This window comes from Felis catus, chromosome F2, assembly GCF_018350175.1.
Source record: "Felis catus isolate Fca126 chromosome F2, F.catus_Fca126_mat1.0, whole genome shotgun sequence".
Lineage (NCBI taxonomy): Eukaryota > Metazoa > Chordata > Mammalia > Carnivora > Felidae > Felis > Felis catus.
Genome location: NC_058385.1, coordinates 39,736,851 through 39,764,616, shown reverse-complemented (window position 1 = coordinate 39,764,616; position 27,766 = coordinate 39,736,851). Strand labels below are relative to the sequence as shown.

Below are 27,766 nucleotides of genomic sequence, written 5' to 3'. Positions count from 1 at the left end.
AAAAAACAAACAACAAAAGAAGAATACTGGGGATTTTTTTTTTTTGTAATTTCCAAAGATAAAAACTTTTCTTTTTCTTTTTAAAATTATAAGTATACATACATGTATATATACATCTATATATATATGATTTGATATCTCAATAGTTGCTTGATCATATGACCTATTTTTATGAGGGTATACATTTGATCATACATGTGTTAAATATTAAAAGCCGGCTTTTGAAAACTGGTAAAAACAGAGAATTCATGAATGGATCACCTGTAAAATGAGATTGACGCAGTACCTGTTGTTAAGCACTTACTGATTGATGTTATAAATCTGGGTAATATACGTTGCTTAAACATAAAGTCTCTATAGATGCAGGCTAAGTAAAATGGATAATTATTTCTATATGTGTTTCACAATATTCAATAATATATTATTATATAATTTATTATTATTACCATTATGGAATTGCTTCTGTGGTGGGGGAGGGGGGCGGTGGCAGGAAGTTGATTACCTCAGTATTACTCTCCCTCAAGGAGATGGAATTTTCAAGCATTACCATTTGGGGGGTTTAGTACTTAGAGAAGTGGGCCTAACTAAAATAAACATTACAGAAGTTCATGTTCCCTAGCTCACTCAATGGAATAGTCTTTTCAGTTTTTGCTTTTCCTTCTTCTGTAAGCTAGAGTCCTTTCCTAGAATGGAAGCAAAAAATGGCCTTTTCACTCTTGAGCAAATTAAAGTCCTGGCCAAACATTTTCTCAACTTGCATAGAAGTGTAATTAACTCACTCAGCTGGCTTTTTTTTTTTTTTTTTGACATGCAGACCTTGTGGTGTTCTGCTCCAGTCTTGAGAGTTACCACGCATTGCAGCAGACATGTTTATTTGCGTAAAAGGACACCTTGTGATAACAGTGGCAGTACTCTTGCAACTTGTCCATTTCCTGAACTGCTTGGAAATGTATCGAAGACAAACACTACAGATGCAGGTACCCCAAAGTCATACATGTAATCTTTTACTTTGGTTTAAAATCATGACATCAGAGATCCTGCCAGATGTGGGTCATGTGCCTAGATAACCGTATAGAAGTGAACATTTGAAATGGCCATCCTCTAATTTAGGTGGAAACTTACAGAAATAAGAGAAATCAGTCTTTATGGATCAATTTTTTATTGCAATCTATATCTACTGGCTGAGAGTAAGAATGGGATTTTCAACTCTAGAGAGGCTATTTCCTACATTAGCTCAGATTGAGAATGCTCTGAGAATCAACATTACAGATTAACAGTTGATTTTGTATTATTCGGAATGTGTGTTTGTTAGAACCCCTCTCATGACATATTTTCTGTTAAATTCATCAACACATCACAATTTAATAGGCATAGCTTGTAAAAATGATTTGTAGATTATTTGTTTAAATTATGGTCATTGGGCTGATTGGCTGGCTGTTCTAGAGTAAATGTACCCAAATAAATTACAAACCGAGATGTTCATTAGTAAATTGGGGGCATGAGGGTAAAAAAGTAAAACCAGCTAGATGCACAGAGCTTAGCTGAGTATGGATGTACTCAGGTACCAACATCAGTTCGGTACTCGCCAGTCTTCATTTTAGTATCTTTTTTCACTAAATAGCAATAGAAAAGGCTCCATTTTTATGGCCTGTAAGAGTGTGCCATATACATAGTGCTATATATATGCATTAAATTGCAAAGCTTTCCCCATTCCATTTTCACTATTTCTAAATACTGTCTAAAATAAAATGATTAAAATGTCAGTGGATCCACATGCATTCCATTTTTGCAATAAGCATTTCTTTCTACAAAAGAGAAATGCTGTTTAATTTCAGTGTGATTGTGAATTTTGTAAAATGAGGATGTAATAGCATTTTACTTAAACTTATAGCATCTTCTGCTCATATTGTGTTTCAGAATAGTTCCTTCATAATTAAAGTGTCAAAAAACACATTTGTAACAAGAATGATGAAATTCATTCTGAATAATCCGTCAGCAAATAATAACCTGCATTTCCTGCTCTCAAACAGAATCATTTAATACCTTTCAATCATTCGGTTCTTCCCTCTTTTTTCTTTTTTCTTGTTACTCTTAGAAAATAACTTCCTATAACAGCTTAGAAACTATTTTATGGGCTTAATGGAGGTTTTTCTTTAGCTGGAATGTTATATGGTTAGCAAATGTTTCTATAAATATGTAAAATGCTCTTCCCTGAGTCCCCACTGGATGCCTCTCAACTAGAGCATTTCCAAAACAATAAACAAGGCAAACAAAGAATGCTTCAAAATAATCATAATTTCACATTTCCCCCCAAACATTGTTCATTTATTTTTCTATTTTATTGCTGAAAACAGAAATCATATTGAGTGGAAGGATTTCCCCTCACATAGACATGAAGGCAGGTTGACATTTAGGAACTATGGCATCTTATGTTTCTGAAATATGGAAGGAGCAAGTCAGATTATTCAAGTGCATTTTCTCCATCTAAGATCTTGTTTTATCATTGCCTGCATTGAGGTGATACTCATTTTACATTTACTTTTAAAAATGTAAATTAACAAACATAATATTTACATACGTGCATGTATACCTACCGGGGATTGTGATATAATGCACATATGAATAAGCAAGTAATGTCCGGGTGCATAATTTAGCTTCTATCGTGAGAATCAGTTTTCTGCTTGGCTTAATATTTTCATGCTACATGTGCCTGAAACTTAGCGTTTGGAGAATTACTGGATTAGGCAATCTATCTCAGGATGATAAACCTATTTATATAGTACATACATCCTGAGTTCTCGTATCTCTTTCCTTTGCATGAAGTTTAGTACAATATTCCAACTGTATAAGGCATGGAACTATAAATTGTGTTATAGTGTATCTTAAGATTTTACTGTAGCACAGGTCAAGCATAATTGTTAAGAGAGAAAAAGAAAATCTTTTAAAATAATTTATTCTTCTAAAAATGCTTCTACCATCCACTGCAGCTGCAGAGTCATAATGCTTTCATTAGAGATCACATCTGGGCTGAATTAAAACAGGAGCCTTTCCCAGCCCTGCAGTGCTTGTCAGGTTGAAAGTTTTTCTCAGAGCTCCTGAAGCCTTTCCAAAAATCAAGGGCTAAGACAGAGAACAGACCTTGTCACGAGCTGGTACCGGGCTTTAAGTACATTCCTGCTATGTTATTCACCGTCTGGCTCTAATTTGGAGGTACATCTCCCTTGTGCTCACTTTATTAACTTACATATGACTAGCCCTTTTGTTTAATATGGAAATAAAGAAAACAGGGTTTGTTGAAGAATAGTACTATACACTGAGGCTTTTATTTTTCCACACATTCGCTTTTTTCCCCTATATGTTTGCTCTTTAAAGCAATTTCCCCATATTTGAAACACTTGGATAATAAAAAAAAAGGTAGATATTATGGAGAATTCATAACAGACCTTGTTTTCATCTTTATTTTATAGAAAGGGAGGAGGGGAAAACTACATAGATTTTAATGCATTGTATTTTTTTTTGATTTTGGCCATCAATTTTATCTTAGAATTCCAAAAGAAAAGGTCTATCGGTGTTAAACATAGACACAATGATATCAAAGTAAAATTACATAAATTTTGGTGAAATTATTTCAAAACTGTGTTATAAAGTTGAATACAATGGACACTAACTGTTGTTAATAAAGAATGGAATGGAATGGATAAAGAATGGAAGTATATTAAAATTAAAAAAAAAATCCCAAGGTGTATTAGGAAGAAATACACTACCAATAAAAGAGAAAAAGGAGCTAAAAAAATTATCGGGAATGTGTTTCTGATGACTGAACAATGCTCATGCTCCAGATGATTAGCATTTACTAATCTGTCCACTTGTAGAGCACACATACTTTTATTAAAGCCCCAAATCTTGGGACAAAAGGGAGATGCAAATTCTGTGAGGCTCAACATACCAAGAGAGAAACAGGTGCACAAATAATGCTAATGCAATTGCCATGTACTGAAATACAGGTCAATGTACAGCAGTGGCAGTGATTAACTCTGCCTGAGGAGGTCACCTTTGAGCTGGTCTTTGAAGGATGAATAGAAGTTCACTAAACTTTGGAGTATTTACAGATTTTAGCACACTTTTTCATTTTCTCTTCACCTGAATTTACCAGTTGCTATTTTTGGGGGGTAAAAAAATGTACTTCACTATAGCATTGGTGTATTCGCTACCTTTAGTATTAATTCTAAAACTGACATTATTCTGACCAATCTTTTTCCTAAGTGTTTTAATGGCATTATAAATTAGAAATGTGTTTTTCCTCCTCCTATGTAAGTGGAACTTAACTTTTAGCACATGTAACAGGAAAAAACTAAAGAGTCGAGTCAATCCGGAGAATACATGAGAACGTCAATTTAATTGATGTCTCTCTGAATCTTAACTTTTTCATTAAAAAGATGGGGATAATGCCTGCCCCACGGAATTATGAGGATATAATAAAATGATGTATTTGGTGAACTAGGACAGTAGCTACCTCATAGTAAGCTAACATTCAGCAAACATAATTCTGTTCCCTAAATTTTATCTCCAAATGGGATGAACAAGCCTTGGCTCAAGCTAATTCTCTTTCAGTTTACTAATGTTGTATTTCAGGGTATAAAGAAATGTATATATGATAAACATTAATGTCCATCTACGTTAACAATGAATGCAGATTGTTTGACAGTGATCTTTATAGAAAGTAGATTAATAGAAGAACGCAAATAATAAAGCACCTCTAATTTCACTACCTATGTATTTGGAGTTAATTTCTTGATGAACAAAATGATGTGTGCATTCCCGTGATATATTGCTTTCCACGAAAAGTCTTGCAAGCTTCCTTGAAAGCAAGGGTTACCTTTGCCATTGCTTTTACAGGCACTCTCTTAGTACCTAGTAAAATACTGCATCCAAGCCTAGGTGTTCAATAACTGTTTGTTGCTTTACTGCCTCTTGTTCTTGAAACTTAGATTTAGGATTTCCCAGAGAGCACTGGCACAATTTTGCTGAGTAGGAAAGACACAACCCAGAATGCCTGAGTCAAGTCACCTGTTTCTATTTGTGATTTATAAAATTTCAGACCTTCAAACGAAAATTTTCAAATGTAAAGCAAATTAAATGCTATAGCACCACTGAATGTATCTATAAAATGATAAGAACAGCCTCCTAATTACATGAAATACAAACATTTAAGAGGATCCAGAGGGGAAAGTATGTTCCTTCTTCTCATTCACTGTTCTTTACTCCTGTATTAGACTATGAAGGTAAAAGGACTTGTTTTACTTAACAAAGCTGGCTAGCTGTTTCTACGGAAATTCTTTTTCATTTTATAACTCACGTGAATGTCAATGTCAAAGTAACAACAGCACCACTGGGATGAAATGGATAAAAGACTCCTGGTCAGATGAAATTCTCTTTCCATTAAGATTTACCCTTCATGTTTTCCATTAACTATTGTCAACTCAGCTTCTTTCCTCATCGAAAGTGGCCAGCTGATGGATGCTTATGTATAGAATGGTGCAAGATAGGAAAATACTTCTATGTGTTTTTTTAGATCTTTGTATGGAAAACAAAATATGACAGCATTTCTAGGCTACACTGTTTTACATATGAATTGTGAAGTATCACATTTCTTAATCATAACCTTTGATGCTATATATATACCTACAATAGCACTTTAACCTTTCTAATCTTTCAACCTATTTATACTTTATTCAAGTTTACCTTGTGTGAAGTGTTTAGCTTATAAGACTGTATACATTTCATAGACTTATAAACCCAAGTTTAAAAAAACTAAAGAAATAAGTCCATAATTTAACACAATTCATTCACTGGTATAACTTCAAAATATTTTCCAGCCTGTGATTGTGTGTTACCTAGAATGAAATATTGAAAAAAAATTATTTAAAGTCACTTTCTTTACAATGAATTTACTTTTGGAATGATGGCAATGGGCTTGCAGTTTCTATTACACTCAGTACTAATGATCAAGTTTAGAACATGGCTTCCAAGAATAAAATTTTACTACAATTAAAACTACAAGAGGGGCGCCCGGGTGGCTCAGTCGGTTAAGTGTCCAATTTCGGCTCAGGTCATGATCTCATGGTTTGTGAGTTGCAGCCCTGCATCAGGCTCTGTGCTGACAGCTTAGAGCCTGGAGCCTGCTTCAGATTCTGTCTGTCTGTCTCTGCCCCTCCCCAGCTCACACTCTGTCTGTCTGTCTCTCTCAAAACTAAAATAAACATTAAAAAAAACTACAAGAAAAAATGTATTTCATTTATTAGTCAAGTATTATACTTTTCCTTTTAACAAGAAAAATCTTAAATACAATCTCTGACTATGCTTGATAGGTTTTGGCACTCACAATTCACCTTACAGTGTTTTATAATGGTTTTCCATGGGCAGGTTGGAAATATCAGGAAATATACATTTGAAAATTAAGGAACATAAAAATCATATGATTTCTTGGCAATGTGCTCAATCCTGTGATAGAACCCTGAGCATTAAATCATTTCAATACACTTAAATAACAAAGTCAAGGGCCATGTTTTTCCTAACTTCAAGATTTTAAAAAACAGTCACCAAGAAAATATTATTTTTTTCCTTCTGAGAATTTCTCTAGGATAAATTAGTTACATACTTAGAACAAAGTATCTTTTCCACCAAAAGGAACACAGTTAAGGAAATTGACACATCAAATCAAGAGCTATGCAGGAAAGTCAAGAAAATTGTAGTAAATTTGCCATGAGACGGTGGCAGTTGGAAAATCAAAGAGGGCCTATCTAAAAAAACATATCTTGAAATAAAGAAATCAGTAAACTTTGTGATGTATTAGATTTGAGAAGCTAAAGAGTCAGTTTAATAGCAATACTTACAGCATTGGTGCATGGGAAATACTGATGAGTATAGAAGGGAACATTCATCACATGCTTATTAGGTGCCTCAGACTGTGATTTCTCCCTGCCCCACCCTCCATGTTTAGTCAGTCACCAAACTAGTCTTTCTCAAATCTGTCCCTAACTTTCCACCTTTACAACCACCACATAAAATGGCCTTTGAACGAGGCTTTCTGCTTCCAGACTGGCTCAAGGTTAACTACCATGTTAGAGATATTCCAGTATAGGAAATATAGACAGGTCACATAACTGCAGTGGCTTCCCAGGACTGTCAGGACAAAATCAATCTCTTTTCCCTGACAACAACAACAACAAAAATACCCCTCAGAGTCTCTACCTACCTCCTTGCTTCTCCAACTGCTTGCACTTCTCCAAATACATCAAGTGATTTCATACCTCTGTCCTTTTCCATGTGCAGCTACCTCTTGATACTCCTTCTCCAGTCTTCTTTCTCCTAGTCAATTCCTGTTCATCTTTAGGGTTAAGCTCCACCATTCAAGCACCACCTCCCCTGAGAGTCCTTCCTCTGTATTTCTCTATCTTAACCACTGATACTGCATTGAGTACAGATAAAGAGTCTAAGTATTTTCCAGGTAAGGAGCCCTTTGAAAGTAAGGAGTGTATCTTTTGTGTTTTGTAAACCCATGCAAGGGTCAAACCTGACTGAGCTAATAGTGAGTGTTCAAAATATGTATGCAATGCAGTAATTAATGAATGAGTGAATTAATAATTATAAGAAACTTTAAGTGAGAGGCAATGTGTGTATACTTTTTGTTTTCTTCGTGGGACTGAAAGGCAGTACTGAGCATATAGGTGTTCAGTATTCAGTGCCATGAATAGAAAGTGTATTTTGGAGACACAAGTTAGGTCAACCTGGCGTTTTCAGCTTGAACGTTTGAATTCCATATAAGAAAAAAAAAAAGTTGTCAACTTGTCCTGTATCTAATCTTTGATTTATTAGGTTGTTCTGTGAAGGCCACTTAATTGTTCAGTGTTTAATGTTTTCCTTCTTGGGAAAGCATACTAATAGTTTCAGATCTCCATTTCCTTAAAATAGTGTGATTAACAAATTATGCAGTCTAGTTTTCTGAAAAATGAAATAAAGCATCCTATATCTTTATATATTTTTATATACAAAATATACTTAAAGAGAACTAAATAGCTATGTAATATTTTCTGTTTTCTGCCACGCATTTAATATTTCAGAATTTCAATCAGCCTTGATTGTCTCCAATATTTCCTGTCTCAGTAAAGAGCACTGCCATCCATTAAGTTGCCCCAAAAGCCCGTGATTTTTATTCCTCGTTCTTCATCATCTCTTATATTTATTCATCAACTCTGCTACATCCCATATCCTAAACCATTTCTGTTACCAACTCCCTAGCCTGGGCCACCATTAGTTCTCAGCTAGACAGTTGAAATAAACTTCTGTCTCCCATTCTCCCAGTCATGCTCTTTTCTAAAATATTCTTGAAACTGTAGTCAGAATGGTTTTCCAGTGCTCACATCTTACCATGTTACTCCCCTACTTTAAACTATAAAATGGGGTCAGTGGCTTCTAATTTCAAACCCAGCTTTTACGGTCTAAGCCTCATCTCTGACATCTCCTCACCTTGTACTTTATACTCTTACTGTACAAAACTTGCTTAAAATTTCTGCTCTGTCTGGAGAATGGACTTGGGTGGATGTTGTTTCTTTGTCCTAATGCCCTCTTCCCTATCTCTTCTTGGGCTAACTTCCACTCATCATTTACTTAAAAGTTTAAACTTTATTTCTTCCATAAGGCCTTCCCGGTTGCTTGACTTTTAGCCAGAGAACATCTTATTTTTAACATTTAGCACACTTCGTTGTTTTCGTTTGTTTGGTATCTGCTTCCTACCAAGTGGGCAATAAGGTCCATAAAGACAATACTCTTTGCCTAGTGCCTTGCAAAATGCCTGACACACAAGATGTACTCAAGAAACGTTTTTAGAAGACAGTGAATTGATTCTAGATATACATGACATTTTTTCTCTGCACTGAGTAAGTTGATCTAAGCAATTGTTTCTGATTACTTTATTTATTTGAAGTATAAGGAAAATGAAAATTTTATTTAATTAAATCTCTGCAAAATTCTTGGTTTCTTGCTGGGAATAAAATAGAAAAATATGAAATAATTAACAATTCTTGAGTCCCTGTTGCTTAAAATTTTCAGGGAAAATGGAACTTAAGAAAATTCAACATAGAGTTACAATTACACTTTGTTTAAAAGTGACCCAGCTCTTACATAATTTAAAAAAGCATGTGACCCTCTAATTTTGAGTAACTTATACTTAGTTACTACTTTTTAGTCTCAACACGGTGCACTAGTTTCCTTTTTTTTTTTTTTTTTTTTTTAAGTAGGCTTCATGCCCAGCACAGAGCCCAATGTGGGGCTTGAACTCATGACCCTGAGACCTGAGAACAAGACCTGTGCTGAGATCAAGAGTTGGATGTTTAACTGACTGAGCCACTCAGTCACCCCCCCCGGTTTCCTTTTTCTAATGGAGTTTTCTTCAGGTGAACTTAAATGTCGAATTATGGTATGGTGCTTGAATCCTTTCCAGGAGTCTTTTTAAAATCCTTTCTTACTAGGTTTCAATCTTGCTGCAATCCCTTTGACTGGAGTGACTGCAAATTACAGTTTGAAAACGGGTGACCTCTTCCTCTCTGCTAATATTGTTAGAATGAAGCTACAATGGCACCTATCAGGATAACCAAATTAGAGCAGTTCACATAAGGCAGACATGCATACAAATGTACTTTATGTACCAGATGTATCCCTCAACAGGAAAATGACAGCCATTCAGATAAAATGCTTTTATTATTTACTTTCAACAAGTATCCATAGCTGTGGCATGACTATTGTTGAATCATTTCAATAATCTTGTTATAGGGCTGGTAATAAAAGAAAAAGCACTTCAGCAAAGAGAAATGACCTGCCTCCTGACATCTTCAGAGGTACGGGATGACAGTGATATGTAGATTACTTTTCTGTTCAAACTAGCAAGAGCATTGCCAGACCTTTTCCAGCCCAGTTTATTTCCTCAAAGCACTGATGTATTTCTTGACAAGAAAGGCAGGAGGCACCCCTGCAATTTCACCACTGCCAGTAGGTGTAGCAGTTGGTGTAGTTTGACATGTGGAGGCGAAGATGGAGGCATCCTTGGAAAAAGCTTTCTAGTTGCCAAAAGATGTAATGACTTCGGCAAGGACTGTATCCTCTACACAAGAGCAAGCATTGATGAATAATGATGCTTCGAAACATAAAAGGATATTAACCTTATTAAATTAAGCAGGGACAGATATCTCACAATTTATGTGTATGCTTTGCCTTTCAAGGCCCAATATGTAAGTAATGTGTACGTATTTTTTCCTATGGTAATGGCTAGAAGACAGATATTTCCTTGAAATTAATATCCATTCTTCCTCAACTAAGAACTTCCAAGAAACTTAGCAAGTCCTGACATTTACAACTTGTATTGTATTCCTCTCCTCTCCATTGGATCTGATAATCTTGGTATCAGAAAAAAGAGAAGCTCCTTTTCTGTCTCACCTTTTTCCAGTAATATCACACTCTTCCATTTGATACATAAACTATCATCAACATTGAAAAATGTGGAGTCAAGGACCAGCACAGATGAAACCAGTGTATCAGATAAAACAAAACAAAACAAAACAAACAAACAAAAAGGAATCAGTGATTTTACAGCTTCATAACAATGTGTTTTTAGCTGCATCTTTACAACATAATGGTTACCAACTCAACATCAACATCTTGGATCTAAAATTTCCAATTGAATCGGCCCTTTGACTATTTATGCTATAAAGCAGGTTCTATTCTCCTTTTTGCACACAAGAAGGAGGAAGTTACTAGTTGGCAAATTGACTGGATTCTCCCAAGGCCCCTTTTTACTGAATCTATGTCTGGCTAAAAGGCTAATTAACTGAAGGAAAATGTCCTAAATTTACTGGTAGGTGAACCTGGCTTGTCCCTAAAGGAAAGACATCTAGCCACATAGATGCTGGAAGTAGAACCAGCCCGACTAGGAAGTCAGGGGTCAGCCCTAGAGCTCCTGGCAATCTCCCAGCTATTTCTCACTTTCTGTGTTATTATAATGCATTAATATTTTATGATGAATATCATATCATTTCTACCTTGTAGGATGATCATTCATGAGAAAACCCATTTCTCCGGATAAGAAATTTTAAGGCATTTCATCAGGATAATCCCCACTTAAGAGACTAGATTGCAAGATTAGTATACTTCAAGTCAGAAGACTTGGGTTTGGTTCCAAACCATGCTGTCAACTCTGTGATCTTAGGCTTCCTGAGTCTCAATACTTTTTCAATGGTAAGATGAAGACAGCAGTATTTTTATGAGGATTAAATGCTATTACTAAGCAATTTATATAGAGTTACGCAGCCGGTACTTTTTTATTATTCCTACCAAAGTTATTGTAGGAAATAATTCTAATTACATTGGTACAGCTTACTTCAAACCCATACCCCTTGTTGGGACTTGTGATTCTAGGGACAAGAAGTAGAGATTAAGGCTTAAGAAGTATATCCCTGTTCTACAGAACTGTGGTGGTATCTTTAGTTCCCATGTATTTTTCACAACAGCCCTCTGAGGTAAAAATTCCCCCTTTTATTGGTAGAGGACGAAACCAAGACCTGGAGATATAATTACTTTGCTGGTCATTGACACAGTAATTGGGAGAGTCAGGTTTGTGTCTGTCTCAAGCTGTCTTCATTTTACCATTCTAGATAATAGCCATTCAAATAGCTGGTATAAAGTAGCATGGACTAAAGTGGGTCTACGTAGAACAGGCGCATGGGTAGTCTTCATTGTCAATAATAGCATACCCATCAAAAGATACACCAGATCACTGACAAATCACTAGTGAAGAGTTGATAGTCTTACATTACAAAATGTTCTTCTAAAATATAGTATGATGTATTATTGGTTCACTTATATGTAAGCTAATTTATAGTATTAAATAGAATATTTTTCCTCAATTATGTGAATACACACACATTTATAACTAAAATATTCAGTGTATCTAGTATAGTATGAAAAAGTATTTACTATTTTATACATGCTACTCGTAGATATTAACATTTATAGGTATTACTATTAATATATCTTATTACAATTGAATTCTATTAAAATTAAGACAAGAGATATTTAACATTTCTTTTGGTTTTCTCTTAAATCTTGAAGTGACCTCATGATGAAGATGGATAATATATATGAAGACCAAATATTCTTATTTGATTTGAAACATGCTGGGTAGATAATTTGTGGAGAAACTGAAGCTTTGAGAGTCGTGGCAATTTTCTTAGAAGGTGCTGTGGTCTTTTGATTGAACAGCACGAAAATATATCAAATTCATATCCTGACCTCATCTGTCTTTCTCTGGGGAGAGATAACATCTTATAGGAACTGTAACAAAGAGAGTGCTTTCGTATCCACAGAGTAAACATAATTACACTGTTAGAGCTAAGAACCATCCAGGAAGCTCCCAGGACCCAGGGCATCCAAAGGCAAAAACACATTCCCCAGATAGCCAGCACCTTATGACTTGGGATGCTGTGTGATGACTCAAACCCTCTAGTCCTGGGTTGGGACTTTATCACTGACATTGCCAGTTGGAAGCTATATATTTCATCCTATACCTGAAGCTTTGGAGTCTTTCTGACTTACTCTCTAACTCATGACCCATGACTACAACTTGACTCTTTAGCCACTCTTGGCTATATTATTTGAATTTTCCAAACTCAGCTTCAGTGACCAGATTCTGGAATGAAATAATGGTTCCCAGACTCAATCCTCAGCACCTGTGCTTATTACCTCCTTGTACTTGGCTTTGCTTGTGGACTGTCCTGTCTTGAATCAGGCACCCACCCCCACCTTATGGAACAGGTGGCCCTGCCTCAATCTGGATTACTGCTTAGTAATATCTCACCTGGCCCTACCAGTGAAAAGTGAGATGGTACAGAAACAACATTTGAAGCAGAAATTACTGGTATGTACTGTGCACTTCTCTTTACATTAACCCAGCCTTAAATATGGGAATAACATTTTAGAAATTAACATTTATTGTGCATGTACTTAATACATTTCAGTCATTGTGTTGAGTGCTCTATCTACATTAATTTATTTCACCCTTCTAATAATCCTACGATATGGATCTTATTAGAATGAGCTATATGAAATTGCTGAAGTTTGACCATTTATGATCTACAAAATTGGCAGTCTCATATGGTTGATGCATTTGACAGATGACAAATCTCAGGCATGAGGAAATCAACTTTTTGTAAGTCACAGTTGTAACAATTAGAACCACAAAAAGAAGTGTATAATGGCTTTAAACTTTTCTTTCCCATGTGCTCCGTGGGTTTTGTAGCAAATCAGCTTCTCAGTCTTGCAAAGGGCTCCCCCCACCCCAATTTGAAATTTCGTTTTTGATCAACTGCTTGGAGCCTACAACTAACACCCAGCTGTCAAACACATAATTCCTTCAGCCTAAGCAACTTTTACATTGATCAAAATAATTTATGTGAGAACCATGCAAAATGTGGAGTGGGCAATTTAATCAACTCAAGTATAAACAAGCCATCGTGCCATATATATCGGTTCAAACTATTTCAAATATTCAGCATGTGGGCCATAAATATAGCACTTACCCAAAAATTAGGAAAAAGCAGCTATATAATTTAAACACAGTGTAGATTAGCCAAGTTAGACCATCCCTAATGAATGAAATGAAATAACTTTCAGCTATCTCCACATGTTTATAGCAGACTGTAAAGTAATTTCCCCTTTGTTGAGAACTTTGAGCATACATTTTCCTGTCAGACTTCCTGACTGTACAGGTTGGAAGTGGAGTCCAACTGAGAATTCTGCAGGTGATGCAATTAGTGTGGGGGCACTGTGGAATCTTTGCATAACCGCCAATTAGCATTGAAAAAAAATTATTTGCTTCTGGTACAAAGACAAAAGGATAGACAATAAATTTGGAAAAGCTGTTGTTACATTGGAGGCTCTCATGTTTTCAGAACAAGTGGGGATATTTTCAGGCTCTCAGTGCTGGTCCTACTAAGTAATATTAATTCAGTCAAGCCTATCATGTACCTTTGGATGGAATCTGCTTGATGTCAAGCTGTGGTTTTATTTATGGGTTGTTTTCAAATTTTTACATAGGCTGACCATGACTTTTCACCATTTAAACACTGTAAGATACAGCCTGTAATCACTTAAAATAACTACCAATATGTCTTCTGGTATACAACTAAGTAATTCTGGTCCCTATTATTACACTTTCTTTCCTGGACACATGATATTTTACCTCCTCTCAAGAAAGCACTACCAAGTTGAACCTTTCATGCTCCTAAGAATCTGATATCTCTGATACATCCAAATATAAAAATGAGGTTATCGCCATCCTTCACTCACTTGGATCAACCAGTGACTAAGTGTAGATCTAAAAGTCAGATTGTAAGGACTGGATTATTATTTGTTCTCATTTTGTTCTTTGGAAAGGATTTTGAGGCCTTCATGTAAGAGTCAGCTTTGACAACTCCTCCCAGAGGAAGGAGTTCACTGTAGCTTTATCCATTGGTTGGAAAACGTGCTAATGAGGTGAAGGTCATTGATTTGATCTCACATGAATGAGTGCAAGTATGCTTTGTTCTAGCTCTATGCTTCTGATGCCTCAATAACCAAAGTCAGCCATTTGTAAATGTGTGCTGCTGGTTGTAAAGGAAGCATGAGAGAGAACTCACATTTATCAGAAAACACTGTCAATATTAAAACAAAAATCACTCAAAGAACATGTCTTACCGGTGGTGGGTCGATGGTATTATCTTTACTTCTGAAGCATGAACAGCTCATAAACTTTCAGAGTGTCTTTTTTTTTTTTTTAAAGTTAAGTGATTATTTAAAGCCAAATGGAGGATTTTGAAAGTTTTTGTTTAAGTTTTTGAGTGATCCATCAAATAATTCTATTTGAAGTATCTATTTTATTTTACTACAGCAAATATATATGTATATATATATACACACACACACATACATACGTGTGTGTGTATACTATATACATACATATGTACACACACACTCACATTTGTATATATATGTATGTACATATATTTCATATACATGTATCTATATATGTATCTATATGTATGTATATATTTTATTATTGCCTCCATTTACTCTCTTATTTTAGAAAATAAGAAAAAAATGTTCCTATCTCTTCTTCAGTCTCAACTTGTATTTCAAATCAACTCTGTTTGCAATGTTCAGTTGAGAAAAATTCAAGAAACACAAAATGCTTTATATTTAATATGGGTTTTTTTTAATTATTAAATAATTCCATTGAAATGTGAACACTGTGTGCTTGTAAGTAAGAACCTGTGCCTGGAAGATTGGTACACCCCAAGAGGATGATTCCAAATTCACATCCCAAAACTTTGATGAGGAAAGCCAATCAAAATTACATCACATGTAGCCTAATATATGTTGAATGTCAGAATACAGATCAGCCCTTTAAAATAGTTATCGTGGTGCCTGGGTGGCTCAGTCGGTTAAGCATCTGACTCCGGCTCAGGTCATGATCTCACAGCTTGTGAGTTTGAGCCCCGCGTCGGGCTCTGTGCTGACAGCTCAGAGCCTGGAGCCTGCTTCACATTCTATGTCTCCCTGTCTGTCTGCACCTCCCCTGCTCATGCTCTGTCTCTCTCTTTCTCAAAAATAAATAAACATTAAAAAATTTTTAAATAGTTATCTATATTTGTAATAAATAACATGCCTTTTTTTGGGGATGAAACCCAGGTACTTTTCAAGTCTAGCTAATTGTGGAGACAGGAAACCAAGGGATTGTAGGGGATTGGATTTCTAATAACATGACCATTTCATCAAACCAAACTGCTATGGTTTGAACATTTGTGTCCCCACAAAGTTCATATGTTGAAACCTAACCCCTAAGGTGATAGTGTTACAAGGTGGGATATTTGGGAGTGATTAGGTCATGAGGATGGAGAATGGGATTAATGCCTTTATAAAAGGGGCACAAGAAAACTCCCTTCCCCATCTGCCATGTGAAGACACAGTGAAAAGATGGCTATGAACCAGGAAGCTCTCACCAGGCCTGGAATCTACCAGCACCATGATTTTGGACTTCCCAGCCTCTAGAACTGTGAGAAGTAAATTTCTGTTGTGTATAAGACACCAAGCTTATGGTATTATATATATATATATATATATAGAGAGAGATGTAGATATGTATATATAGTTTTATATATTGTATGCATATAAATGTATTACATATAAATAAAATTATATATTTTCTATAGTATATATACATGTATATATAATTTTATATATTATATGTATATATATTATATATAAATAAAATTATATATTTTTCTATAGTTTTAATATGGTATTATATATATAATTTTATATTTATGTATTACATATATTTTTCTATAGTTTTAATTTAAGTCAGTGTTTACTTCAAAAAAACAAAGCATAAGACTGTGTGGTAATTTACAGTAGCGATAGCTATGCCTGTCAGTATTTGTCCAACCTTCTCAAAATCCTATCATGTAACAGGAAGCCATTTTTCTCAACAGATACTGAAGTAGTCATTTTACTTACATATATAACATCACGGACTGATTCTGTGGGATAGATAACACATTATAAAGATGAAGAAGTTGGACAGAGATCAGACAGCCAGCCACTGGTCAGTCCTGAACCTGAATGTAACTTACCTTGAACCCCACACTCATTTCTCTTCTGTTCATTACCCTCCCTCCTTGATTGGTCTGGAGGTTTGCCCAGGACGGGGCAGAGCCTTGGCACAGTCCAGCTCCTATCAACCGCCCACCGGGCCTGGATCCTGTTGCTGTTACAACTCTGCTGACTAGGGCAGGAAAGCAGAGAGGGGCTTACAGCACAGGAGTGGAAAGCATAGGCTAGGAGTCAGACAGACTTGAGTTTGAATCCTGTTTTTGCCACTTACTATCTCTGTGATCTTGAATATTTATTTTTAATTTAGGCTCCATTGTGTTTTATTTTTCTCATGTATAAAATGGGAAAAATGAAACCTACCTGATAGGTGAGTGATAGTTCAAAGCCTGGGAAACTGAGTTCTAAGGTAATGTTTTCTCCTATGAATATTAATAATTAATCACAGCTATCCTGATGCCCACTTGACGTCCTCCCCCCCCCCCCCCCCGCTATCTGAATTACTGCTGCAGTTCCCTCTGCGCTATTTTGGGTCTCCTCAAATATCAATATTTGCCTGGATCACACTTGGTTTGCTGTGTTCCTACTTAGGGAACAACATCTGGGCCAATATGATTTTCCTCACTTTCTGCCTTACTTCTGGAGCCTTCCTGGCCTCCCCCATGGGTCTGGGCATCTTCTCCCGCATCCGCAGGCCCTTACCTGCCTGGTTCCTGAGGTTAGCTGCATATAGTTTCCTGGGGCTGCTGTCAACAAATTAGCATGATCTGGGCACTTTAACACAACGGAAATGTATTCTCTCATGGTTCTGGAGGTCAGAAGTCTGAAGTCAGGGTGTCAGCACAGTTGCACTCTGGGGAGAATTGGTCTCTTGCCTCTTTGAGTTTCTGGTGGTTTCCTCGTGTTCCTTGGCATTCCTTAGTTTGTGGCTGCATTACTGAAACTCTGCCTCTGTGTTCACTTTGCCTCCTTCTCCTTTGTGTGTTTGCCTCAAGACCCCCTCTGCTTCCTTCTGCGAGGATACATCTGTGATCGCATTTAGGGACTATGGGATGATCCAAGATAAGCTCTTCCTCCATGATCTTTAACTCAATCACATCTTTTACCATTTAAGGTAATATTTTACTATGTAAGGTAATATTTTCTTTTGCTATACATGGTAATATTGACAAGTTGTGAGGATTATTACATTGATATACCTTTTTGGGGGGGGCCGGGGGGCTCTATTCAGCCCTCTACACCCAGCCTCAAAAAGTTTTGAAAAAGAAATCCAAATACCCATAATTCAGTTCGATAAATAGTTATGGAATGCCTACTAAGCACCACCATACATAGCCTACAAATTCCTGCACATACGCTAATAAGACAATTCAAAACATACACACACACATGCATTTGGGTTCATTTCTCAAAACCACATGTTGGAATGAAAGGAGAGACATCAGAGATTGAGAGAGACAGAGACAGAAAGAGAGGTAGAGACAGATGGAGAAGAGCAAAACCTGTTCTGTGTCCTTAGGCTGACACTCATCTATTACAAGCTCTGGGCATGTATTAGCTTGGTTATCAGTGATACATACTTGAGAACTGTTTTGGTTTAAAAAATGGACACAGTATTAATCCATGTGGACAGCATATGTACAGGTGGGCAGCCCATGGATTTGTGAGTAGAACTCCCTTAACACATTAAATATTATAGCCCTGATCATTCATTAAACGTGTTTTTGACAACTAATTATAAATCAAAGCAAGGACCATGAATCATAAATATGGAAGTTGATGTTGTGTGAGAAGCCTCTGGCAAGTGAAAAAGAAAAGGTTTATTCATTCTGCCTATAAGAACTATGTAAAGAAAAAAAAAGTGTTTTGTTTTGTTTTGGGTGTTTTTTTTTTTTTTTCCTCTTCCCCAGAAGAGAGAACAGGGAGAGCTGGCAGAGAAGCAACAGTGTAATGGAGAGGATTTCTAGGCCACCCAGCTGCCTAATTACTGGCAGCATCTCTGGATTTTTACAGCATCCTCTTGTGACACCACCCTTTGAAAAGCAATAATCCTACATTGTAACAAAAACAAACAAAAAAAAATATACATGCCATCACAAAAAGGCAACCCTGAACCTTCCAAGTAGAATAATTTAGCAAAGGATTTCATGTCATGAAGGACAAAGCAAAAGAATAAAAATTACTTTGCAATTTCCCCCTTCTACTGTAGTGTTTTAAAAAGCCGTGTTAAGTTGAAACACCACTTTTTAAATTTTAAACTTATTACAGTTTAATCCAGCAAGAGGAAAGCTTTGAAAATCCAATTTCTTTCGACACTGTATTTGGAAGAACAACAGTAGTGATACATTGTTTCATGCAAAACGAAAACAAAAAGCAAAGCCAGATGAAAAAGCACTGGTCTTTGGTAGCCTAGCACTTAAGATGTTTAAGCGGAACTGCTGCGGAATTATTTAGCAATTCCCCTCAGCATTCTCAGCAATTTCTTATAACAGATTCTTCAACAATATTATTAAAACTTGAGAGGGGGTAAATGGACCATAGCTGTGCCCCTGTGGAAGAGTCTCTGAAAAGACAAAGCAGTAGTATATGCCGCTAAGGGACAGCTAGCATGTATTAGCATAACTTCTAAGTTGCAGAGCCTGCTCTTTATGGGGCAGCAACCTTCCCCAGTCGCGCTTACACACTCCTGCAATAAGTGAAACAGATGTGTTCGATTAAGAGAGAATCTTTTCAAAAGATTTTGGATTTTTTTGTTTTGTTTTATAGCACTGCTGGATATTGGCATATCTCTTCTTTGGGGGAGTAACAATCGTGGAACCGTTGCTTGGAATGCATCGATTCGTGTGTGCATTCAACCATTCATCAAACATTTGAGTGCCTTCCATAGTAGACCCTGTGAAGATTCTGGAGACATGAAGAGAAGTGTGACAAACTTTCTGTCCCTGAGCAGTCCATAGTCCAGAGAAAAAGACAAATATAAAAGCAAATTATTGCCATCCGATGGGATCAGTGCCATATTAACAGTAGGAATAAGGTCTGTTGGAAGCACTGAGGACGGTATGACCAATTTGCCAGGAGGATGAGGAAAAAGTTAGGAACAGAGTTTGGAAAAATCTATAAGTAAGTTAGTCTTAGTCTTTCAGGCTGCTATAACAGAAATACCATAGACCGTGGGACTTAAACATTTATTTATGACTATTCTGAAGGCTAGGAAGTCTAAGATCGTAGTGCCTGCAGATTCAGCGTCCGGTGAGAACTCACTTCCTGGTTTAGAGACAGCCGTCTTCTCCTTGTGACCTCACACTGCAGGGGAGGTAAGAGTGCTCTCTTTTAAAAGTGCTCTCTTTTATAATCCCATTCACAAGGGCTCCGTTTTCATGGCCTAATCACTCCCCAAAACCCCACTTCTTAATTCCATTACATTGAACGTTAGGATTTCAACATGTGAATTTGGGGGGTGCACAAACAGTCCATAGCAACGTTGTTCTAGACAAGGGGAAAGTGTCTTTTTCTTTGGTAACATACTGCATAGGAACAAACAAACAGAGCAGGAAGTTTTCTTCTGTATTTCTTTAAAGCATCAAATCTCTATTATGTGTTGGACTCTTAAAAGGTAAAGTTTCCAGTTAGGCAACAAGTAAGTCATGAGAATAAAAGGTACAGCATAAGGAGCATAGTCAGTGGTATTGTAATAGGATTGTATGGTGACAGATGGTAGCTACACTCGTGGTGAGCACAGCATAATGTGGAAGCGTGTTGAATGGCTGTGTTGTACACCTGAAACTAATGTAACTTTGTGTGTCAACTGTACTAAAAAAAATTCATGTGAAATTTCAAACCTAAATAAAAAAGGTAAAGTTAGTCAATGACTAATTTTAAATACTACATACAGTCTGGTCCTAAATACATACTATTTGAGAAAAGAAGTATAAATGGTATCGTCTCTTTGGAGGCAGAACAGCATACTGTTTAAGGAGAGAGACCCTGAGAGACTGCTGCCTCGGTTTGAATCCCAGCCCCAATACTTACTAGCTGTGTGCCCCTGGGGAAGTTACTTAACCTCTTTGCGTCTCTGTTGTTGTTTTTTTTAATCTATAAAATAGGGTGGTAATTATATTTTGTACCTGATAGAGTTGTTATGACTAATTCTTTACAGATACATAATAGGTTTTTAATTCGCAGTAGCTCTTATTATTTTAAATATTATGAAATAGATTTTCTATTATGCTAATTATTCACTAAGAATATTATAGATGAGAAAAGATTCTATAGCCTCTTTCGCTGGGATACTAATGGTATTTTTGATTGGGTAGAGTTTCAGTGAACTAAAAGATAATTTGCTTTTCTGGAGTACTGACTTCAAGCAACATTCGTATTTAATAATCTGGCACAGTATTTTATATTTCCTAAGGTGTAAGGGCTAAGAAATTCTCAGCTAGTAAATATAAAGCAAAGCAAAACAAAAAACAACCCTACATACTTATTTCTTTAGGGATAAAATTTCCATGAACACTTTGACTTGTGGGACGCGTAAACTTATCACCACCTGGGCAACTGGGTGGCTCAGTCGGTTAAGTGTCCGACTTCCGCTCAGGTCATGGTCTCGCGGTTTGTGGATTTGAGCCCTGCATTGGGCTCTGTGCTGACAGCTCAGAGCCTGGAGCCTGCTTCGGATTCTGTGTCTCCCTCTTTCTCTGCCCCTCCCCCATTTGCACTCTGTCCCCATCTCTTGAAAATGAACCTAAAAAAAGTTTTAAAAATTTTAAACTTATCGGGGCGCCTGAGTGGCTCAGTCGGTTAAGCGTCCAACTTCGGCCCAGACCATGATCTCACAGTTCGTGAGTTCGAGCTCCACATCGGGCTCTGTGCTGACAGCTTAGAGCCTGGAACCTGCTTCAAATTCTATGTCTCCCTCTCTCTCTGCTCCTCCCTCGCTCATGCCCTGTCTCTCTCTCCTTCAAAAATAAATAAAAACATTAAAAAAAAATTTAAACTTATCATTAGTAAAATGAAATGTGTTGGTCTTTTAAAGGTAAAGTTACTCTTGCTTCCAGTAAGTCCTTTCATTCACTGAAATGCATATTGCTGTCACATGTATTGTCTGTCACATGCATAATAATTGTCTTTGGAAATGCAAAATTCCACTGAATCATATATCCTAGTACTGGCCTGAGGTAAAGTTATGGTGGAGGTGGTATTTTACTGTGCCCTCAGGCATCTTCATTGTGTTTTCTCCTTCCTTTCTATCCTCTCTATCATAACCTACTTTTGAAGTCTTCATTTACACTAAAGTATAGGAAAACTGATACTAACTTACACTAACAGAGTGTCTGTGGATCATCTGACTCAAGTTTTCATGCCTTAGATCAGGGATTCACAAACGATAGCCCTTGGACCAAATCAGGTCTACAGCTTGTTCTTGTGCAAAAAGTTTGATTGAAGCACAGTTGAACTCATTTGTTTATGTATTGTCTGTGCTGCTTCCACACTACAAGGGCAGAGTTGAGTATTTGAGACAGAAAACTTACGGCCCACAAACCCTAGACTATTTACTATCTGGTCTTTACCATAAAAGTTTTGCGATCTTTATCATAAATTCTGGACTTGATCCTATGAAGGGGACTTTCAGGATTTGGACTTATTTGATTCCTGATTTGTCCTTAAAAAATGTCTCTTTCTCTCCTTATACTTACACACACACACACACACACACACACACACACACACACACCAGACACATCTGTTTTACCTAATTATAGACTATAAACCTTGGGCTAACTAAAGATTCCTCATCAGTCAACTGAATCTTTTTGATAATTGTTTATAGTTCTATGGTATGATTGCAAACAGATTGATCCTATTTTGACCTTCTATTTATCACAAACCTGAGTCTTTTATATTTTACACTAATTCTGTATCCCTTAGTCTGTGAGTCCTCTAGTGAAAATCAGGGTCATATTGTCTTTATATTTGAATCTAAAGCACCCCAAAAGTAAGAAAAAACGAGATGTAATGAGAAAATGTATGGAAGAAAGAATGAATAATGAATATAACCTTTGTAATTTTCTCTGGCTTCTTAAAAAGAAAAAAAAATCTTTTTAAGAGGAAAAAAAAAACCCATTAAGTGTAGGTATAGATGTGAACCAAAAGTGATCTTCATTCACTACCGGTGATGGATTAAAAATTGGTAAACATGTTTGGCATAATCTAGTATATCTAAAATATACTTGCCACACGACTCGGGAATTATACTCCTAAATATGTACCCTAAAGGGTTATGTGTCCACGTACACCAGGAAACATATACACAAGTGTTCATTGCACCATTTTTTAATAATAGCCAACCCCTGGAAAAAATCCAAATGTCCATAAACCATAGAAAGGGTGCACAAATTATGCTATTTCCCTAAGGATTTGGAAAATGATAGGTTTTCTAAAAATAATTTCTTTATCTGCTGGGTAAACCTAGAATTTTATCACTGTTATGGTTAACATCAGTGGCTGAGTGTAATGGGCTAATGTGCTTGGGTCTATATGGTAACTATAGAAATCCTTTTCTATCTGGATGGGTTCAGTTTTCAGGTAATTTGGCACAATCTGGCTTTGCTTGAAAATGGGAAGAGTAGAATTTTATAATTCACTATTTTTACATCTGTGGTAAATATCAACTTCAGGACAACCTTAACTCTGAGCGATATTAATCTCTCTACATAAGACAACATATAAATGTTGTTATACTTCAGTTACAAATTCCTATCATCATAGCTAAGACAGTTTCTATAATATCAGTATTCTTTAGTTATTTCAGTTGAACTATCTCTCTAGAATCACATATGCTTTTCATACTTTGAAGAGTCAATGTTACTACATTAAAAAAAATTTTTATTGTTTATTTATTTTTGAGAGAGAGACAGAGTGAGAGCAGAGGAGGGGCAGAATCTGAACCAGGCTCCAGGGTCTGAACTGTCAGCACAGAGCCCAACGCAGGGCTCGAATTCACTAACTGTGAGATCATGACCTGAGCCAAAGTCTGATTCTTAACTGATGAGCCACCCAGGTGCCCCAATGTTACTAGACTTTTAAAATGTAAATTTATATGACCGCTTTGAAACAAGCTGGAATAAGGGACTTGGATTACCCTCCTGCCTGAAACAATTTTTTTTTGAAAAAAAAAATTTCTTTTACAACATATTGGATATTAGGTTTCTAAGGATAGTGAACCCTGAGAGACGGGAAACAAACAAAGGTGACCCTATGATTGTCTGGCTTGTGGTCTTGAGAGTGTTTCCCAGCTCTGGCACAGGGAGAGGGAGTCTGGATGGAACCTGATAGACTCCCTTAGTTGAGGAGATGAAACTTTCGTTGGACCAAAGTGGCTATAATACAGAAGATAGTGAGGAGAGAACTACACAGCAAGGGCACTATTGAAGTCTATGTAGGGTTCCCCTTAGTATTCAGCAGAGTACTAATCAGCACATGTATGTGAAGAAACTAACCAGGACTAGGAGAGTAACCAAATGAAATGGTTAGAAGGAAAAGTAGAGGAAGCCCACACAGGGCTGGGAATAATGCCTGTTTCCACTAGCCAGACTGGAGAAATGAATAATTTACAGGACATTGTGTAGAGTACTCAGAGGGGTTATGCTTCAGTAGTGGGAAATAATGAGCCCTAGACTAAATACTGCTCTGATCCCACCTAGCAAATCTTCAAGGCAAGGATGAAAATGTTTCCAAGTAACTTAACTGCATACCAGAAATAAAACTCAAGGTATTTATAGAAATACAAAAATACTCGCTTTCAACAAGGCAAAATTCACGATGTCTGGCATCCAATAAAAAATTATAGAATGCAAAGAACCAAAAAAAAAAAAAAAAAAAAAAAAAGCAACCCAGAATGAGGACAAAAATCAATCAATTGAAACCAACCCAGAACTAACACAGATGTTAGAATTGGCAAATAAGAATCCTGAAATAGTTATTATAACTGTATTCTACATATTCAGAAAACCATGGGAAAGATTTAACAGGTTAAGTAAAGACATGGGAATATATATATGTGAATAAATATATTCATATATATATAAAATGAATAAATATATATATGAATCATAAAAAATCACAAAATCAAACTACAATGTCTGAGAAAAATTAACTGGATGGGATTAATGACAGATTAAGCATTGTAGAAGAAGATAGTAGTAAACTTGAAGACATAGCAATTGAAGCTATCCAAATAAAACACACTGAGGGAAAAGAATGAAAGCTCTGAAGCAGCCTCAGTGTAAAACACATGTGATTAGATTCCATGAAGGAATGTAGGCAGGAAATACATGCAAAGAAATAATGGCCACAATTTTTTCAAATTTGATAAAAATTATAAACACACAGGGGGTTTTGTTTTTATTTTTTATTGAAATATAGCAAACATATAGTGTTACTAAACACAGAGTTTTAAAGATCTCAATGAATCCCAAGCATAAGAAACATGAAGAAAACTACAGAAAAGCACATTATAATGAATTTGCCCAAAATCATGGATGGAGAGAAAATCTTAAAAGTGGCCAGAGAAAAAGACACGTTACATACAAAGGGGAAGGAGATAAGCATGACAACTGATTATTTTGAGAACAATGTAAACAAAAGAGAGTGGGGCAGCATCTTTAGAGTATTGAAAGGAGGAAAACAAATTAGAATTCTATGCCCACTGAAAATGTACTTCAAAAAATGAAAGCAAAATATGAAGTTTTTCAGACCTATAAAACCCAGGAGAGTTCATTGCCAACAGACCCACACTGTAAGAAATGTTAAAGGTAATCTCTTAGGCAGAAGGAAAATAATACCATGTGAAAATATGGATCTATACAATGGAATATGAAAAGTCCTGGAAATGTGAACCGTGTGGGGCAATATGCAAGTTATTTTTTTATTATTTAAAAACCATTAAAAGACAGTTAATATTTAAAAAAATAGTAGGTAGTATGAGTTTCTATTAAATGTACAAATAAAATGTGGGACAACAACAAAACATGGCCAGAAGAGAAGAAATGAAAGTATATTATCATAACATTATTATATTATTCACGAACTAGTATAATGTCACTTGAAGACAGACTCTGATAAATCAAAAATGTATATTATAAACCCCAAAACAAACATTAAAATAATAAAACAAGAATTAGAGCTAAAGATTTAATAAAAGATAAAAGGGGAAAATAAAAATATACTAAATCCAGAAGAAAGCAAAAAAAAAAAAAAAAGGAAAAGAAAGAAAAAATAGAACAAGAAGACAATAAATTACAGAATCATAGACTTAAACCTGATTATATCAATGATCACATTAATGGTTGTGGTAAACAAAATCCTAAAACAGCCTCAAAAGATTTCCTTCCCTAAACCACACGACTGAATATGATGAGGTATGAGGGGGGTGGTTGTATTAAATTATAGGACGACGGGAGATTATCTAGGCAGATAAAACCTAATCACTGAACTCTTTAAAAAAAAAAGCAGATAGATTTCTCTGTTTGGGAGCAAGAGAATTCAGAGATTCAAAGTGAGAGAAAAATTCCATGTACCATTGGATACTTGAAGATTGAGAGGGTCATATGATAAGGATCCTGGATGGCCTCTGGTAGCTGAAAGGAGTCCTTGGCTGACAGCCAGCAAGGAAATGGGACCTTAGTTCTACAATCACAATCAATTGAATTCTAACAACTTAAGTGAGCGGGTAGCAAATTATTTGATAGAGCCTCTAGATAAAAGGCCAACATGGCCAACACCTAGACTTTGCCCTTGTGAGCCTAAGAAGAGAACCTATTAGAGCCCACCTGGACTTCTGACCTACAGATCTGGGAGATAATGAATTGGTGTTGTTTCAACCTGCTAAATTTCTGGTAATTGATTATACAGCAATAAAAAAAAGTAAGATAAATGTAATGGTAAAACACATACACAGAAACAGACAAAACAAAACTCAGTCCAATTAAAAGAGACCGTTAGAGTGGATGCAAAAGCAAGAACAACCTGTGTGATGCTAACTTTACTGCAAGAAGCTTACTTTAAATTTAAAAACAAAAACATATTAAAAGTAAGGCTTGAAAAAAGATGCCATACTAACACTAATCAAAAGAAAGCTGTAGTGGCTGTATTAATATCAAATAAAGATTTCAGAGCAAAGAATATTATCAGGGGCAAAGAAGGTTATTTTGTCATGAAAAAGAAATTCATCCAGAAAACAACAATTCTAAACATTTATGTATCTAATGTCAGGGCTCCAAAATACAAAGAAGAATTCAAAAGGGAAATCTGGAAGTGTTTTGAACTGAATGAAAATAGATTTGTGAAATTCTACTAAAGCGGAATTTGGAGAATGATTTCTAGCACTAAACACAAAAATTAACTCAAGATTTATCACAGATCTAAATATAAGTCCTAACACTATAAAACTGGAAGAAATATAGGAGATTTATTTTAAAGTTTATTCATTTATTTTGAAAGAGAGCGAGCAAGCGCGAGCGAACTGTGAGATCATGACTTGAACCGAAATCAAGAGTCAGATACTTAACCAACTGAGCCACTCAGGCACCCCAAAACTGGAGGAAATACAGATTTTTGACCTCAAGTTTAGCAAAGATTTCTCAGACACAACACCAAAAGGATGATCCATAAAACAAAAAGTGATGGTTTGAATTTCCTCAAAATTAAAAATTTCTGCTCTTTGAAAGTGACTACTAAAAGAATGAAAGGACAAGAAACAGACTGGAACAAAATACCAGTCTTATATATGACAAAGGACTTGTGTCTATACTATATTAAGAATTTTCAAAATTCAGTGATAGGAAGATACTCCAGTTCTTTTAAATGAGCAAAATGTTTGAACAGACAATTTATCGAAGAAGATACATTTATGGCAAATAAGCACACAGAAATAAGTTCAATTTCATTAGTTACTGGGGAAGTGCAAATTAAGATAGAAATAATGGCCAGCACCTGGTATTAGAATGGCTAAAATAAAAAAAAAAAAGTTGATTCTATTGAGTGTTAGCAAGGATAGCCGTTGCATACTCATCAC

The 27,766-nt window shown here is 36.0% G+C and overlaps 1 protein-coding gene across 2 annotated transcripts in view; it reads left to right on the top strand.

The window, feature by feature from the left end:
- TRIQK (triple QxxK/R motif containing) overlaps positions 1 to 27,766 on the top strand; it is a 342,742-nt gene that overhangs the window by 141,357 nt on the left and 173,619 nt on the right. The window contains exon 7 of one of the 2 annotated variants that reach the window (XM_045050082.1): positions 815 to 4,770. In XM_045050082.1, coding sequence (XP_044906017.1) covers positions 815 to 842 — 28 coding nt within the window. In that variant the 3' untranslated portion in view covers positions 843 to 4,770. Of the gene's footprint in view, positions 1 to 814; positions 4,771 to 27,766 lie in introns of those variants that run through there. The other variant, XR_006592646.1, reaches the window with a different exon arrangement.